Source organism: Panthera leo, chromosome B1 (assembly GCF_018350215.1).
Source record: "Panthera leo isolate Ple1 chromosome B1, P.leo_Ple1_pat1.1, whole genome shotgun sequence".
NCBI lineage: Eukaryota > Metazoa > Chordata > Mammalia > Carnivora > Felidae > Panthera > Panthera leo.
This window is the reverse complement of record NC_056682.1, coordinates 81760443-81775666: the sequence shown is the minus strand read 5'-3', so window position 1 is coordinate 81775666 and position 15224 is coordinate 81760443. Positions and strand designations below refer to the sequence as shown.

Below are 15224 nucleotides of genomic sequence, written 5' to 3'. Positions count from 1 at the left end.
GTTATATACATTGTTTGTTATTCAAAACTTCCTTTTTGGAGAATTTTCTATTGCAATGGGTAGAAATGCTGTATCAGTTTCACTGTTTGCTATCTTAAAAGTTTTTATTATATTTTGGCTTCTACAACTTCTAGTATTTATCATCTTCAGCTTTATCTTTGAAAGGCCAAAACCAGTAGTGAAACTCTTAATTAGTGCTCATCTTGTTCCCATTTTTCAAATTTTTCTGTAATCTGTGTCTTAAGTTTGTAGAACTTAAGACTGTCTAGAAGTCTAATAAGATAGTAAGTGTATTAAATTAAAACAAGATAGTGTCATATAGTTTAATGAGTAACTAAAAGCCTAATAAAATAGCTTAGTAAGCCTATTTTCATTTATTCCTTCTACTGTCAGGAAAGAGGGACTCTCTGGTGTCTCTTTTCCGTGTCTCTTCTCCACCTAAGCAAGTTAGACAAAACTAAAAACTAACCTACCACTAAGTGGCTCCTGAAACAAATATCAGTGCATTCTCCACCTAGTATGCCTTTTTCTTTTTAATTTCTTTGCCATTTCCTACCACTGATTTCTTTCTCCTCTTTTCTTTATATTTCATCTTTTCAGCTGTGCCTTCAGCTGACAAAAAGACTACCTAGTTCATAGTTTGAAAAAATTCCTATTTCATAAGAATAATTATTCATGTAGTCTTGTATGTAGATGCCTAGGTTAGGCAGGCTCCTTTTTAAAACAATCTCTTCAAAAATAATTTTTGAGATACGTAAGTACTTATCTGCTTGTACCTTTGAGATAAACAGATGCATATGTTCAGGAAAAAATTTGTGAGATTGCTTAATTTTCTTTCCAATAGTCTTAAGAGATGATATCAGAAAGTTATTAATTTTTTATTCTCCTCAATTAGCAAGTATTTATTATCTATTCTATACCTTGTAATAGGTCCAGAATTGCATTGATAATGAGGTAGGTTCCTGGCATTCACTCTTCACAATTGTAGTTATAAATGCCTTGTCTAAAAGCTATGCCTTTTTTTTTTTAAGTTGTTTGTTTTGTTTTCAGAGAGAGCGAGCCAGGGAGGGGCAGAGAGAGAGGGAGAGACAGAATCCCAAGCAGGCTCCGCACTGTCAGTACAGAGCCAGATGCCGGGCTCGATCTCACAAACCATGAGATCATGACCTGAGCCAAAACCAAGAGTCGGATGCTTAACTGACTGAGCCACCCAGGTGCCCCAAAAGCTATTCCATTTAAGAAATGGTTCCTGCTGAAGCTTTTAATGTGCCTTGTTTGTTAAAACAATTCTAATAAACTTTCCTTCTTTCTGCTTTCTTTTAATATACTGAAATTAATGTCATACATAATGTAAAAGCTCTCTTTGAGCTCTAAAGACAGTTATAGCTTAGACTCAGTTTTAGATTGACAAGTTTTACAGTAGAAATGGAAAGGCTGGTTTTTTAATGTCTCTTTGCACACAATTTTCTGAGTCTTCCATTTCCTTACCTGATAAATTAGGCATTTGGAATCAGTGGCTACTAAGGTTTCCGTCAAGTCTAAGTTCCTTTCTAACTTTTGGTTTTAATTTTTTTAACCTCACATTTATAATTTTTAAATAGTTTTAAGATCAAAAAATACTAGTTTTGGCAGGATGAATTTACTTTCAGCAAATATTGAACACCTGTGTTCTAGGCAGAGGCTGTAGTCTGTCTCCCAGATAGGGCTCTGAGTTCCAGATGAGATGAATAACATCCTCAAGCTTTCTTTCGAGACCTTCCAGACTTGAGCTACTATCTTTCTCTTATCTTAAATATAGGAATCACTGAAAATAGATCTTCGCATTTTTCCCATGTAATCCACTTTTTCATTTCTGTGTCTGCCATTGCACATCATCACAGTTTTAATATGGAGGGATTCTCGTGCACAATATGTTAGTTTTCTTTCAGTCACTAAAAAATGTTTAGATAATGGTGTATATTTTTGTACAGTGAAGCCAAAAAAATGTTAAATGAAGTTCATTATTATAAATGTGTTGCAAACCTGGAAAATTAATCTGAAAATATGCAATATTTTAGAACTTCAGCTTATGGTATCTAGATCTCATGTGAAAATGCATATTCATAACTTGTTTATTTAAAAAATTATTCTCCAGACTGTATTATTTTATGTCAGTCTATGAAAATACTCCCATTTTTTACTTGTCATTTTTTGAGAAAGATCACAAGTTTTGATTTAAAAAAAAACAGAAACGGCACCATATTCTTTTGCACAAAACCTGATGGGGAAGAAAATCTTATATAAAAATCACATCATTAGTGAAAAGATATTCTTTGTATATAAATGCTTAAGTTTTTTAAACTTGTATCAAATACATAAGACACCCTTTTGTCACTGCATGTTACCACACATTCACAGATATTTGAAATCTGTGCTTCGATTGCTCCCAGGAGAGCCTAGGATTTTGGGTTTTATATGATAATTTCTTGCTGTGGAAAAGATTAGTCTTTAAATGACCTTCACTAATCTTTTGTCATTGACTTTCCAACAGGCATAAACATTTTTTTGGATGGCTACGTTCCAACAGAAAACTTGAGATTCAGAGATGCATCACTTGTTTTTAAAGTGGCTGAGACAGCAAATGAAGAAGAAGTTAAAAAGATGTGTATGTATAAATATCCTGGAATGAAGAAGAAAATGGGAGAGTTTGAGCTAGCAATTGTAGCTGGAGAGTTTACAGATTCTGAAATCATGGTGATGCTGGGGGAGAATGGTAAGTTTTCCTTATTTTGTGATATTTGGAAGTCTGTTGTTTATCCAGTTACTTCGTTTCAGCTACTCCATGAAAAATTTTGACTCAGTTGTAAGTGGGAGCTAGACTGAATCCATACATTTCTCAGTGTAGTTCACATTTTATAACGTTGTATGATTTAATGTCATTGCCATCCAATCAAGTTTATAGTTCATATATTTTGTTCCATAACTTTTAGTGAAAATAAGATACTTTTCCAAGCTAGTTTTTCTGTGTATAAATTATTAGGGGATTTATTCATCTTAGAAACAGATGAGGAAGGAAAGGATAAAATAATGTAATTCAGAAGGAATCTAGTTTAAGATTTTTTCTTGAATTCCTCCATTTGAGCTTTTATTATTTTAAATTCAGGCTAGTCTACCTTTGTAAATAGTTGTTATTACCTGAATTTTCAATTTTAGATTACTGTCATAAATAGGGCTATGAGTTGAATTCGAGTACCAAATGTCTGGTAATGCTTTCAAGATTGAAAAAAAAAGATTTGAATTGTATACTTAGAGCTTATAAGTCTATAGAAGAGAAGTTTTCTACGACGATTTTGCCATGTATTTCAGTCTTTAGGTAATGGAAGAATTTTGAACCGGGTTGCGTTTTATGCAAATGGACTTTCACATCATGGTATCAATCATAACAATATTACATTCCTTAACAATAAGTTGTATTGGTATTTAAGCTAAAAAAGTCTTTTAAAAAGTAGCCCAAAACTTGTAATGGTTACTAATAAGATTTATTAGTCTATATTCCTCTAATTAGTTTCGAATGATACTTCAGAAGCATATCATGAAAGTTTCAAGTATTTTTGTTTAGGCTTCAGAATTGAGTAGTGTCAGTTTATACCTTTAAAACTAATTTCCCAATTAAAATCCAGTAGTGTACATAATGTTTTACTTTAAGTAAACATGAAGCATCTTACAAGTCTGTTGTATATATTGTGTTGGCAGGTACTGGTAAAACCACATTTATCAGAATGCTTGCTGGAAGACTTAAGCCTGATGAAGGAGGTACTGTTGCATTGTTGTGTTTTTACTCTTTCTCACATAGGAAACTTTGAAGATATGGGTAATTTTCAGTGTCTTTATTTGCATTATTTTGCAGGAGAAGTACCAGTTCTCAATGTCAGTTATAAGCCACAGAAAATCAGTCCCAAATCAACTGTGAGTTATTATTCTGTTATTTGGTTATTAAAGGAAAGTTTATGCACACACACACCTATAGCTTTAATCTTTCACTGTATCAAAATTCTTCTCCAAATTTCTGTGTTTTACCGAAAGCGGCTAAAGAAAGAATTAAGACATAAGTCATTGATTCATTTCCACATAACACTAGCAAGAAAATAAAAGGCCACCTACAAGATGGGCAAATACATTTGCAAATCATTTATCTAATAATACTCATATCCAGACTCATATCCAGAATATACATAAAGAACTGTTACAACTCAGTTTAAAAACAAAGGATTTGAATAGACTTTTTTTTTTTTTTTTTTTTAAAGTAGGCTCCATGCCCAGCATGAAGCCAGTGCAGTCAATCCTGAGATCAATCCCTGAGCTGAGATCAATCCTTGAGCTGAGATCAAGAGTCAGATGCTTGGTGGGGCGCCTGGGTGGCTCAGTCGGATGAGTGTCCGACTTCAGCTCAGGTCATGATCTCACGCTTCGTGGGTTCGAGCCCTGCATCAGGTTCTGTGCTTCCAGCTTAGAGCCTGGAGCCAGTTTCGGATCCTGTGTCTCCCTCTCTCTCTGCCCCTCCCTCACTCGCCCTCTGTCTCAAAAGTAAATAAACATTTAAAAAAAAAAAAAAAAAGAGTTAAACGCTTGGGGCACCCAGATGGCTCAGTTGGTTGAGCATCCAACTCTTGATTTCAGCTCAAGTCATTATCCCAGGGTCGTGGGATCGAGCCCCATGTCAGCTCTGCACTGAGTATGGAACATGCTTAAGATTCTCTCTCTCTCTCTCTCTCTCTCTCTCTCTCTCTCTCTCTCTCCCTCTCTCCTCCTGTCCCTCTCTCTCTCAAAAAAAAAAAAAAAAAGTCAACCAACTGAGCCACCCAGGCACCCCTGAATAGACATTTTTTCAAAGAAAATATTCAAATGGCCAAATAAGCACCTGAAAAGATGCTCAGTACCATTAGTCATTAGGGAAATGCAAATCAAAACTACAGTGAGATATTGCACACCCACTAGGATGACTCAAAAAGATAGTAACAAGTTTTGGTGAAGATGTGGAGAAATTGGAACACCATACATTGCTGATGGGAATGTAAAATGGTAGAGCCACTTTAAAAAAAAAAACACCTGGCAGTTCTTAGGATTTTTTTGTTTGTTTGTTTGTTTGTTGTTCTTACGATTAAACATAGTTACATATGAACCAACATTTCCACTCCTAAATACATACCCAGGAGAAATGAAGACCTATCTCAACACAAAAATTTGCACACAAATGTATTCATAATAGCCAAAAAGTGGAAAACAACCACAATGTCTGTCAGTTGTAAATGGATAAACACAATGTGCTATATCCATGAAATTGAATGTTATTTGGTCATAAAAAAAAATACTGATAAATTTTAAAATCTGAACCTTGAAAACAAAGTTAACCTTTGGTTCTGCAAGTATTGTAGTGAACTTCTTAACTATGGTATTTGCACTCAGGACCTCAGCCTTCACTTTGTTAGGCCTATTTGAGATTGCTTAGATTTACACTAAAAGTTTTATCATTGGGGTCACCTGGGTAGCTTAGTCCAACTCTTGATTTTGGCTCAGGTCATGTCTCACGGTTCGTGAGTTTGAGCCCCACGTTGGGCTCCACACTGACAATACAGAGCCTGCTTGGGATTCTCTCTCCCTTTTTCTCTGCCCCTCCCCTGCTCACACTCGCGCTCTCAAAAATAAATACTTAAAAAAATTTTTATCGTTGGTACTTTGTGTAAGCTTAGCTTTTAAGTTCTCAGACTCGGCCCTCTCCTTAAATAACAAGCACATGACATCTTTAGAAATCATCCCTATTGTATTATGCATTTTGTCTTATCTTGCTGATTGCCTAAGGGTACTTGATACCAACACTGACCTTGAGCATTATTCCTATTCTCAAATGATTTCTTAAACTTTCTAAACTTTTTCTTTTTTTTTTTTTTTTTACTATTTATTTATTTAAAGATCAAGAGCAAGCAGGGGAGGGGCAAAGAGGGAGACAGAGAATCCCAAGCAGGCTCCGTGCTAACAGCCTGCTTAACAGCACGGAGCCTGACCACAGGGCTGAAACCCTCGAACCGTGAGATCATAACCTGAGCCGAAAACCAAGAGTCAGACGTTTACCTGACTGGGACACCCACACGCCCTATCAAATGATTTCTTTCTTGAAACAGTCATTGTTTACTACTCTTAGATTTTAAGATTGTTTTTACTTGTTGGACATGATGGGTTTCTAATAATTTTAGGACACGCCATAGACGATGGAGAAGCATAATACTATCATATCTGTGGGTAGTAAATTGATATACTTTTGCTCTGGAGCTTAACTTGGTGAAGATACATAGAGGAGTTCTGTACTGAAAATTCCAATACTTTTTTCACTAAAAACAGGGAAGTGTTCGACAGTTACTACATGAAAAAATAAGAGATGCGTACACTCATCCACAGTTTGTGACTGATGTGATGAAGCCTCTGCAAATTGAAAACATCATCGATCAAGAAGTATGTATTTTGATTTTTGTTATGTTATTATTTTAAGCTTTGGGTGTCTCTGCGTGGTTTGCTAAACTTTTTTTCTCCAAATAGGTGCAGACGTTATCTGGTGGTGAACTGCAGCGAGTAGCTTTAGCTCTTTGTTTGGGCAAACCGGCTGATGTCTATTTAATTGATGAACCATCTGCATATTTGGATTCTGAGCAAAGATTGATGGCAGCTCGAGTTGTCAAACGGTAATGTCCTGCCACTAAGAGTATTACTTTTAGTTAATGTGCACTGGCATACAACGGTGCTTACTTAATACACATTTGAATATTTGATCATGTAAAACTGGAAACATGTTCAAAATCATGTATTTTAGTTTCATACTTCATGCTAAGAAGACAGCCTTTGTTGTGGAACACGACTTCATTATGGCCACCTATCTAGCAGATCGAGTCATCGTCTTTGATGGTATTCCATCTAAGAACACAGTCGCAAACAGGTACAACTGTTTTCTGAAATATTCAAGCCTAGTTATAAGTTCTGTTAGAAAAGTATTACTCAGAATTTTCCAAGAAGCTTATAAACATTAATCATACCATTTTAATTTTTAAAGAAGTAGCCAGAAATTCTAAGAATGATTCTGTGACTCCCAGGATTATTCATATTGAATACTGGATGGAAGTGCTCAGACTATATAGTTTAGAACTCCTGACCCTAGGGAATAAGCATGCAGAGCTCTGGGCTGCTCAGCTTTTCTTGAAAGTTAACTTTTGTCTGCTTCATTATTTGGATTTTCAAAACATACTAGGATTTTGATTTTGCAAGTAATTCCCTGAAAACTATAGATGTTTTTGCATACAGCAGTTAAGGAAACAAGGTTATATGATTTGCCCAACTTACACTGCTAGTGGTAATGCTCACAGTGGACCCCAAATATCTGGTATTGATCTATAGCAGGGTCAAAATGATTTTACCTTTTCTCCTTTTTTTTCCTCTAATTTTTCCTTATTGTCCTGATTTAGAGCTCTTGTAATTTAGAGAAGTCTCACATTGAAATCAGTTTATGAGGAATGTCTTAGTGCTAAAACCCTCTTAAGTTGAACCGTATGAAATTACTGACATTCAGCCATTTTTTACCTATAAAAAGAGCAATTTCGTGTGATTCCATTATGTTCTCTGATTTTAGGGAGGAAAGGAGTTGCTATTTGAATAATTCATCCAAAAAATAAAAGTACTTTACTGAGCTTCTTCCCAGAATTTCTTTTCATTTTAATTTGTTCATCAATTGGGAATTCCATATTTCTTTGACAGGGCAGTTTCATAGACTCTGTAAAGCTTATTTAAATAACCATCATCTGTATTTACAAAAAATGCTTATTAAAGTGTTTCACAAGTATGATGCAATTTAGTGTGATTTAAGAACTAATTTGGGGGGCGCCTGGGTGGCTCAGTCGGTTAAGCGTCCGACTTCGGCTCAGGTCACGATCTCGCGGTCCGTGAGTTCGAGCCCCGCGTCAGGCTCTGTCTGGGCTGATGGCTCAGAGCCTGGAGCCTGCTTCCGGTTCTGTGTCTCCCTCTCTCTCTGCCCCTCCCCCGTTCATGCTCTGTCTCTCTCTGTCTCAAAAAAATAAATAAACGTTAAAAAAAAAAAAAAATTTTTAAGAACTAATTTGGGTAAAAAAAGGTGAATGATGCATAGAAATGGAATAAGGAGGTACAAGTAAAATCTATTGTGCTGTACATACTCCCTCCAGTGCCAAATTTCTGATGTGAACTTTACCTTTTCTGTTAAATTCTCTTATCTCCTATAAATGTCAGATTTGAAATTCTGTAATCTCCTAATTAATGATCTTTTGTTTTTCTATAGTAGTAACGTCCATCTTAAATGTTTCTTTTTCCAGATGAGAAACACAGGTCAAACTGGGTCTGTTTTGCACAAAATATTATAGCCAAACTAAGTACTCCAAGGAAAGACACTTCTGAACATAGAATTAACTTATAATATGCTATAATTATATACTATTATCCAGATATGATTAAGGAATTAAAACAGTGATGCTTAATATGAATACTCTTCAATCCCAAAAAGTAGTTAACTTTGGTGGGATGAATTTTAATCACAGTTGATCTTATTTTTCCTCTAGTCCTCAAACTCTTTTGGCTGGCATGAATAAGTTTTTGTCTCAGCTTGAAATTACATTCAGAAGAGATCCAAACAACTATAGGCCAAGAATAAACAAACTCAATTCAATTAAGGTATGTAGAAAAACTATCTTAAATCGTGGCTAATTTCTCATTATAAATCATTGAAAGGCATGTTTCAAATTGGAAGACTTTCATGAAAAAATTTTGCCATTTCATTAATTCTGATTCATATTTTTCTCATCTAATAGTCTGGTAGGCAGTAATTCTGATATAGTTGCTATTGCTACATGGACTCAGACCTGTTATCTCGAGTTGTACCCACTGTTGTACTGTCTGTGTTGAGTTTACTTGCCTTTTTAACGTCTTCAGAAAGATTACACTAATTCACTGTTGATACAGAGTTTTTACAAATGACCGGTTTCTCTTATCTATTTTTCAAGAGCACGAGAGCAACACCTGATTAAAATATTTTAAGAATCCGAGCAAACGTCTTCAATGAGCATAAAATTCTACACAATGGAAAAACATTTTGTCAGTTTAATTGGCAGCATTTTTCATTGGTGTACATAAAATAATTGATTATGCTCTTTATAGTTGATGTAGACTATGAAACATGTTTTTTTTTTAGAAGATAATTTCTTGGTCACTTGGGGAAAAAAAGCAAATGACCTCTAAAAAAGCATTTCTGTGTTTTTAAATACCTCCTGCAGTGCCTGCTTAAAATGCTGCTTATGCTTCATGGCCCTCTAGCCCTTGTTTTTAATGCTACCATTTACTAGATTTTATTATTTTCATATTTGTACTCTAGCTTTTCCACTAAAGTGTATGACCTCTTGGAAAGCAGAGACAAAGCCAACATATACATTCTGTATTCTTAAAGAGCTAACAGTGTCTTGATGCCTTTAGGCTTCACTGTGTATTTTGTTTGTGTATGATTTATCTTACTCTGTAGCCAAGATAAGGAAATTACAATTACAGTTTTAAGCCAGTCTGTAAACTGAACTGGGAAAAAAATAGTTCTATATGAGTTTTGTGTAATAGGCAGTTCTCAAACTAGACAATGTTACCTTTTGGACTGGGAGTTTAAAGTCAGAATGATAAAAGTGGAATTCAAGAGTTCAGCTGGAAATAGTATTTTATAAAGCAGAATTTTACATGCATACGTAAGGCATGTTCTATGAAGAGGCTTTGCTTGAGGATGGACCAAGGGAAGTGTTCTGGTTGTAGGGATGATTAGCAGTAGTAGTAATCCTGCCTTTGATTTAGTGGACCCACAAATGTCCAGAAGCAGACAGTGCGTGCAGAGGAGGTTGTATAGACACTTGTAAACGCTGCTAAACAAGACTGGGTGAAAGACTACCCCTACGTATAGGAGAATGGTGTTGATTTTTGTTGCTTCTGTTTCTTTTTTTTAGGACGTAGAACAAAAGAAGAGTGGAAACTACTTTTTCTTGGATGACTAGACCGAATCTGAGAATGTTGAGAAGCCATTTCTTAAAAGAAACATTTATTGGGATTTTTGTCATATAAAACTTGAATCAGGTTTTTAATGCCCCACATACTCTGGAACTTGAGCTATAATTTACTTAATGTAACATCAAAAGCCAGTTGTGTTGTAAATTAGTACGAACACAGAAAATGCCACTTTTCTGTTCTTGATAAGGCCCTTTTTGTATATAACATTCTAAAATGAAGACATTTCAAGCTGTACAAATTACCTCCCAAGTTTTCATGATGTATGGGAAGATTTCAGTAGGTGTTATCATATTCGTGTACCAAATGCTGATCAGTGTTGCCCCCTTTTAAAAATCTTGAAAAAGCTTTCCATACTTCTAGTTTGCCAAATATGCCAGTATAATGAAGCTGCCCTTATTTTAAAAGCCGAAGACTCCACTAATGAAATTTGATAAATAAACATCAGGATTATATTTGTTACTTGTTTTCAGTCTTTGCACTATGTTATCAGTGTGTTTAGACTTTCAAAGTAAAATTACTACAAAACCCCACTGTTGGAAAATGGCCATGTTCCCAACTTAGCATTGTTTACATTGTTTTCGGTGTGTTTTAGTATCAAAAATCATTTCCACACACCACCCCCATCTGCCAGAAAAAAATCCTAACTTTCCTCTGAATTACTTAGTTTCAGCATTCCATAAGATTCTATAATTTTCCCAAGTAATGTCATTCTTTAGACATTTATGTAATCATTGATCAAAATTTAGGAAAAGCATTTTGAAGAATATTTGCTTCCTTCGAAATATTTAGAGTTGATGCCTAAGCATCTGTGTAATTTTAAACTTCCACAGGTTTCTGATGGGCAGCCAAGGACAACATTACAGGCGACATTAATGCAAACGAGTCCCCAGATAGCATTGTAAAATATCTCTTGGTACCAAATATACTCATCTCCATGTTTGGATCTAGAGGACATTATCTACATCTGTTTGACTTTGGAGTTTTGGATAGTATGTAGCAAGAGCTCTAAAAACTTACTGCATCTCAAGTTCCTGAGTTTGAACAGTGGGATGTGGTATGAAACCACTCTCAATTACACTTCTAGTGCACTGAACTGGAACTTATACTACAAGTGAGGAAAAGAGTTTACTGAAATGAATTAATGGGGCAGGTAAAATAGGAAAATTAGAAATTACTGAACAAACTTTTAGAGCTCCTTAAAACCATAGAAGCGTTAATTAACATGCAGACAATGAATAGAGAATGTGATTTAACTGGTCCCCTTTAGGCCTTTTAAAAATTTGAGTAATCCATAAATACATGTTTGTTGTGAAAAATTCAAACCTACTGAAATACATGTTAATAAAATGTCCTCTCCTCACATTACCCTCCCAGAGGTTACCAGTGTTTGCATTTAATAATATATATCCTTTTATGCTTTTTCTGTGCACTTAGCTAAGTGTGAATATGTAAAGGGTTTGTTTTGTACATAAATGGGATTATACTAAAATAAGTAGTGCCTATTTTTAAGGATAGGTTAAATTTGTGAATGATTATTTCAAGTATATTGAATAAAATAAGACAAAAGCTGTTTTTACTTACTGATTCCGTATTCTGTCCTAAAGAAAACACTTGTTGATAAGCACAGTTCTGTCTACGTATTGCTGACAGAATATGTATTAACTGTAATACTGTTTGTGTAAATGAAATTTTTAAAATACAGATTTAGATGTTAAACTTTTATATAGCAATAGAAAAGATCTTACAGTTGCTAACACAAAAGTTTTTCTATAAAAACCAACTCGAATACACTACCAATGCAGATGTTAGCTATTAAATTTGGAAAGATTGCTATGTCCTGATTGGAAAATATCTCTAAATGGTGCAACAGTTCATAAATACACCATTTATTGAAAATATATAAAATATTAAAATACCAAAAGGATACTCAAGACAGTAAGCCTTTGGGGAATGAGAACTTGGCTAAAGAACAGGCAAAGGAAAGGGGATATATACACATATGGCCATTACCTTTTGAACTTCATATACTGTATGTATCAACTGTTTAGAGATCTTAAGTTTTTAAACCTTCAATAAAGAGAGAATCTGTATTATGTTCAATCAGTGTACAGCAGTATTAACAAAAGCAGTGTATTTATGCAATTTAGGTTTACCTGATATTAGACCATAGCATCTTGAAGCCCAGTCCCGAATCTCTTGCTTATAATTGCATAGTTTGACATCTGGCATGTAGTTTGCCTTTTACATCGTGGCCAGAGATAAACAACTCAGTTTATAATTTCATCCATATCCATTTAGATACATTTATGTCAAGCTCACAACCCAGTGTTTGGCGAATGCACACTCTGGTTCAGAAGAGAAACCATTCTGGGTTGGAGAGTCAGGGCTAAGTGAAGGAGGTAGCTCCCAGAAAAAGTAACATCTACAATGACAAATGATAATCTAATGTGAAGCAGAATAAATGTCAGGTGAGACAGAAATCAGCATGGGCATGAAGAAATGAGAGGAAAGGATGAATACAGGCAGGTTTAGTGGATTCTCATTGCCTTCATTACAGGTTTTTACGTGCTCGTTAGGGATTGAGAAGATAAAGCAAATACCAGTTAAGGCAGCCGCTAGAATTACCAAGATAGCAGTTCTTCAACAGCTTTTGGTTTTTATTGTGTCGTCTTTCAGTATTTTTGAACCACCTAGATCCTGTCCACTTAACTGTTTCTGCTACCTCTTACTTTTGATGGGATTGTTTCCTTGCTTTTTGATTAATGAATTGATGTTGTGGTATTTTATCTGTGAAAATCCCAAGGTTTAGTGCGCTAAACACTCCCTTTTTCCTTCCCAACCTTGTACTCACCAGCACCTCCTTCCTTGCAATTTCATAGGGTAGTATGTACCCAGCACCAGACAGTGGGTTATAAATGAGCAAAGACAATCATGACAAGTCCTTCTTCATTTTCCTAGTCTCTCTTACAGCTAGGCATGGCCATGTTGACCCAGTTCTAGCCAGTAAGTTCAAAGTAGAAGTCTCTTGGAGTGTTTCTGGAAGCCCTCTTGACTTACTAAGAAAAGGAGATACATATCTGGTAATACTTCTTGTGGATTTGTTACCATAAAGTGGCATAGGGAAATGCCAAGAAAGCCACAAGGATGCTAGTCTTCACATTAAAACTGTACAACTGCCGCCTACCACTTCCCTTGAGATTTGTTATGAAAGGGAAATAAAACTTTATTTAAGCAGTTAAGTCCAAACGACCTTCCTGTTAAAGTAACTTTGCCTCCTTGGCTGAGGTCTGTCTCATGGAAGGCTCTGCATTCGTTTCTGGCTAGGTGACCCACATATATTACCAGCTAGAAACTACTTTTATCTTAGCTTGCCAACACATTCTCAGTGTTTGGGGCTTTTAGGCTTATCTTACTTTAGGATTGCCTTTTTTGCTGGGGTGCTCCTGGCTTTAATGCAAATGTTAGTTCCAGTTCCCAACCCTGCGCGTGCCCCAGTCTCTCCCGTATCTACACAGTTCACAGCTAATGAAACTGTCAACCACGTCCATCCATCCCTTTTCATGGAATGCAGGCTTAGCGTCACTGTATGTCCATACCTTGGGTTTCTGGCCTCCACTTTTGGCCCCTACTTTGTGAATATACTCTATATAATTCTATATACCCTATAAAAGTATACATAATTCAAATACTTTTAACTAACTTCTGGTCTAGGAAGTAATACACAGGAAACATTCAACAAGCTACATAGTCATAGTAACAGGTACATACACAGGTAGGTACATAAATACAGCAGTTAGTATGGTTTTCTACTCCATCTGAAGTTGGTTAGCCTAAAGCCAAGGTTTTCATTTAAAAGAAAAAAATTAGTACCCAGAATTTTTATTGTGAACAGTTAAGTAAAATATTCAAAGAGATAGGAGGCCATGAGAATCACACTGTTCATCTTCTGTATTTGCATCTTTTGATCTCGATTTTTTTTCTGAATGTGAAAACTAAAATCTAGTTACAGAAATATTATGTACATAAAAAGGATGGACTTTGAAGCTCCAACTTCTCTAATGAACAATCTAAACGCCTCTTAACATGTTTACAACCAGTGTCTGTAGCTTTACACTTGAAGAGCTTATAAATTTAAGGCTTATGAAAGGAAGCTGTTTACTTCTTTTGTAGTTTACTTTCTCATACTATTCCCCAAACATGGACCCAACGGCCAAATTAAGCAAAAATACAACAAAATACTCAAAAGTGGAAAGTCCTTTTAATTATAGACAACTTAATAAGAGAAACTGTATAGAACACTTCTGGTCACCTGCTGCCACCTTTTTATCCACCCACTTCAAGTGACCAAATTCAGAAAGTGCCCCACCCAACACCGAGTAACACCCTTCTTGCTTTCCTCATGCTCCAGCATGAGGAAAGTCTATGGCACTCACTCGGCTAACAGATAAATGCTTCCCTTTGTTTCTCCTTCTCTCCCTCGATTCCAAGGTTCTGTGATACTTCACTCACCTGCCTGGGCAATCCCAAGGTCAGGCCTACATGCCTAACCAACTTATCCTTCCCAGCTTGCTGTCCCTGTTCCCAGCTCACCTTTCCATCAAACACCTGTTACTGAAAGAAGCTTTTGTTTCAGGCTCTCCTTCCTGGGAAAGCCATTCTTTAGACAAAGTCCATATAGTGAGTAGGTTAAACAAATACGAAGAAATTTGGGGTTTCAGAGTGTTTATGTACACCCGCTGGGTCTTAATTTTTTTTTTTCATGTTTTTATTTACTTTTGAGAGAGAGAAGGAGAGACAGAATCCCAAGCAGGCTCCACACTGTCAGCGCAGAGCCTGATGCAAGGCTTGAACCCATGAACGGGTGAGACCATGACCTGAGCTGAAATCAAGTTGGATGCATAACCAACTGAGCCATCCAGGTACCCTGTTTTCAAATAAAACTTTCAAATAGTTTTACCTTTCTTCATTAGACAAATATTACAGGCACACCTCAGTAATACTGTGGGTCCAAGTGAGCAAAAGAGGTTTTTGTTTTTTTTTTTTGGTTTCCCAGTACCTGTAACTGTTTACACCATAGTCTATTAAAGTATGCAATAGCATTATGTCTAAAAACCATGTACATAACTTTAAAACATTTTATT

General features: G+C 35.7%; 1 protein-coding gene across 1 annotated transcript in view; it reads left to right on the top strand.

The window, feature by feature from the left end:
• Positions 1–12196, top strand: part of ABCE1 (ATP binding cassette subfamily E member 1) — a 32545-nt gene extending 20349 nt beyond the window's left edge. Inside the window, exons 11-18 of the mRNA XM_042935397.1 lie at positions 2531–2752; positions 3733–3792; positions 3887–3945; positions 6373–6483; positions 6568–6710; positions 6839–6961; positions 8607–8718; positions 10023–12196. Of these exons, the coding sequence (XP_042791331.1) occupies positions 2531–2752; positions 3733–3792; positions 3887–3945; positions 6373–6483; positions 6568–6710; positions 6839–6961; positions 8607–8718; positions 10023–10070 (878 nt within the window). The 3' untranslated portion in view covers positions 10071–12196. The remainder of the gene's footprint in view (positions 1–2530; positions 2753–3732; positions 3793–3886; positions 3946–6372; positions 6484–6567; positions 6711–6838; positions 6962–8606; positions 8719–10022) is intronic.
• The last annotated feature ends 3028 nt before the right edge of the window (positions 12197–15224 follow it).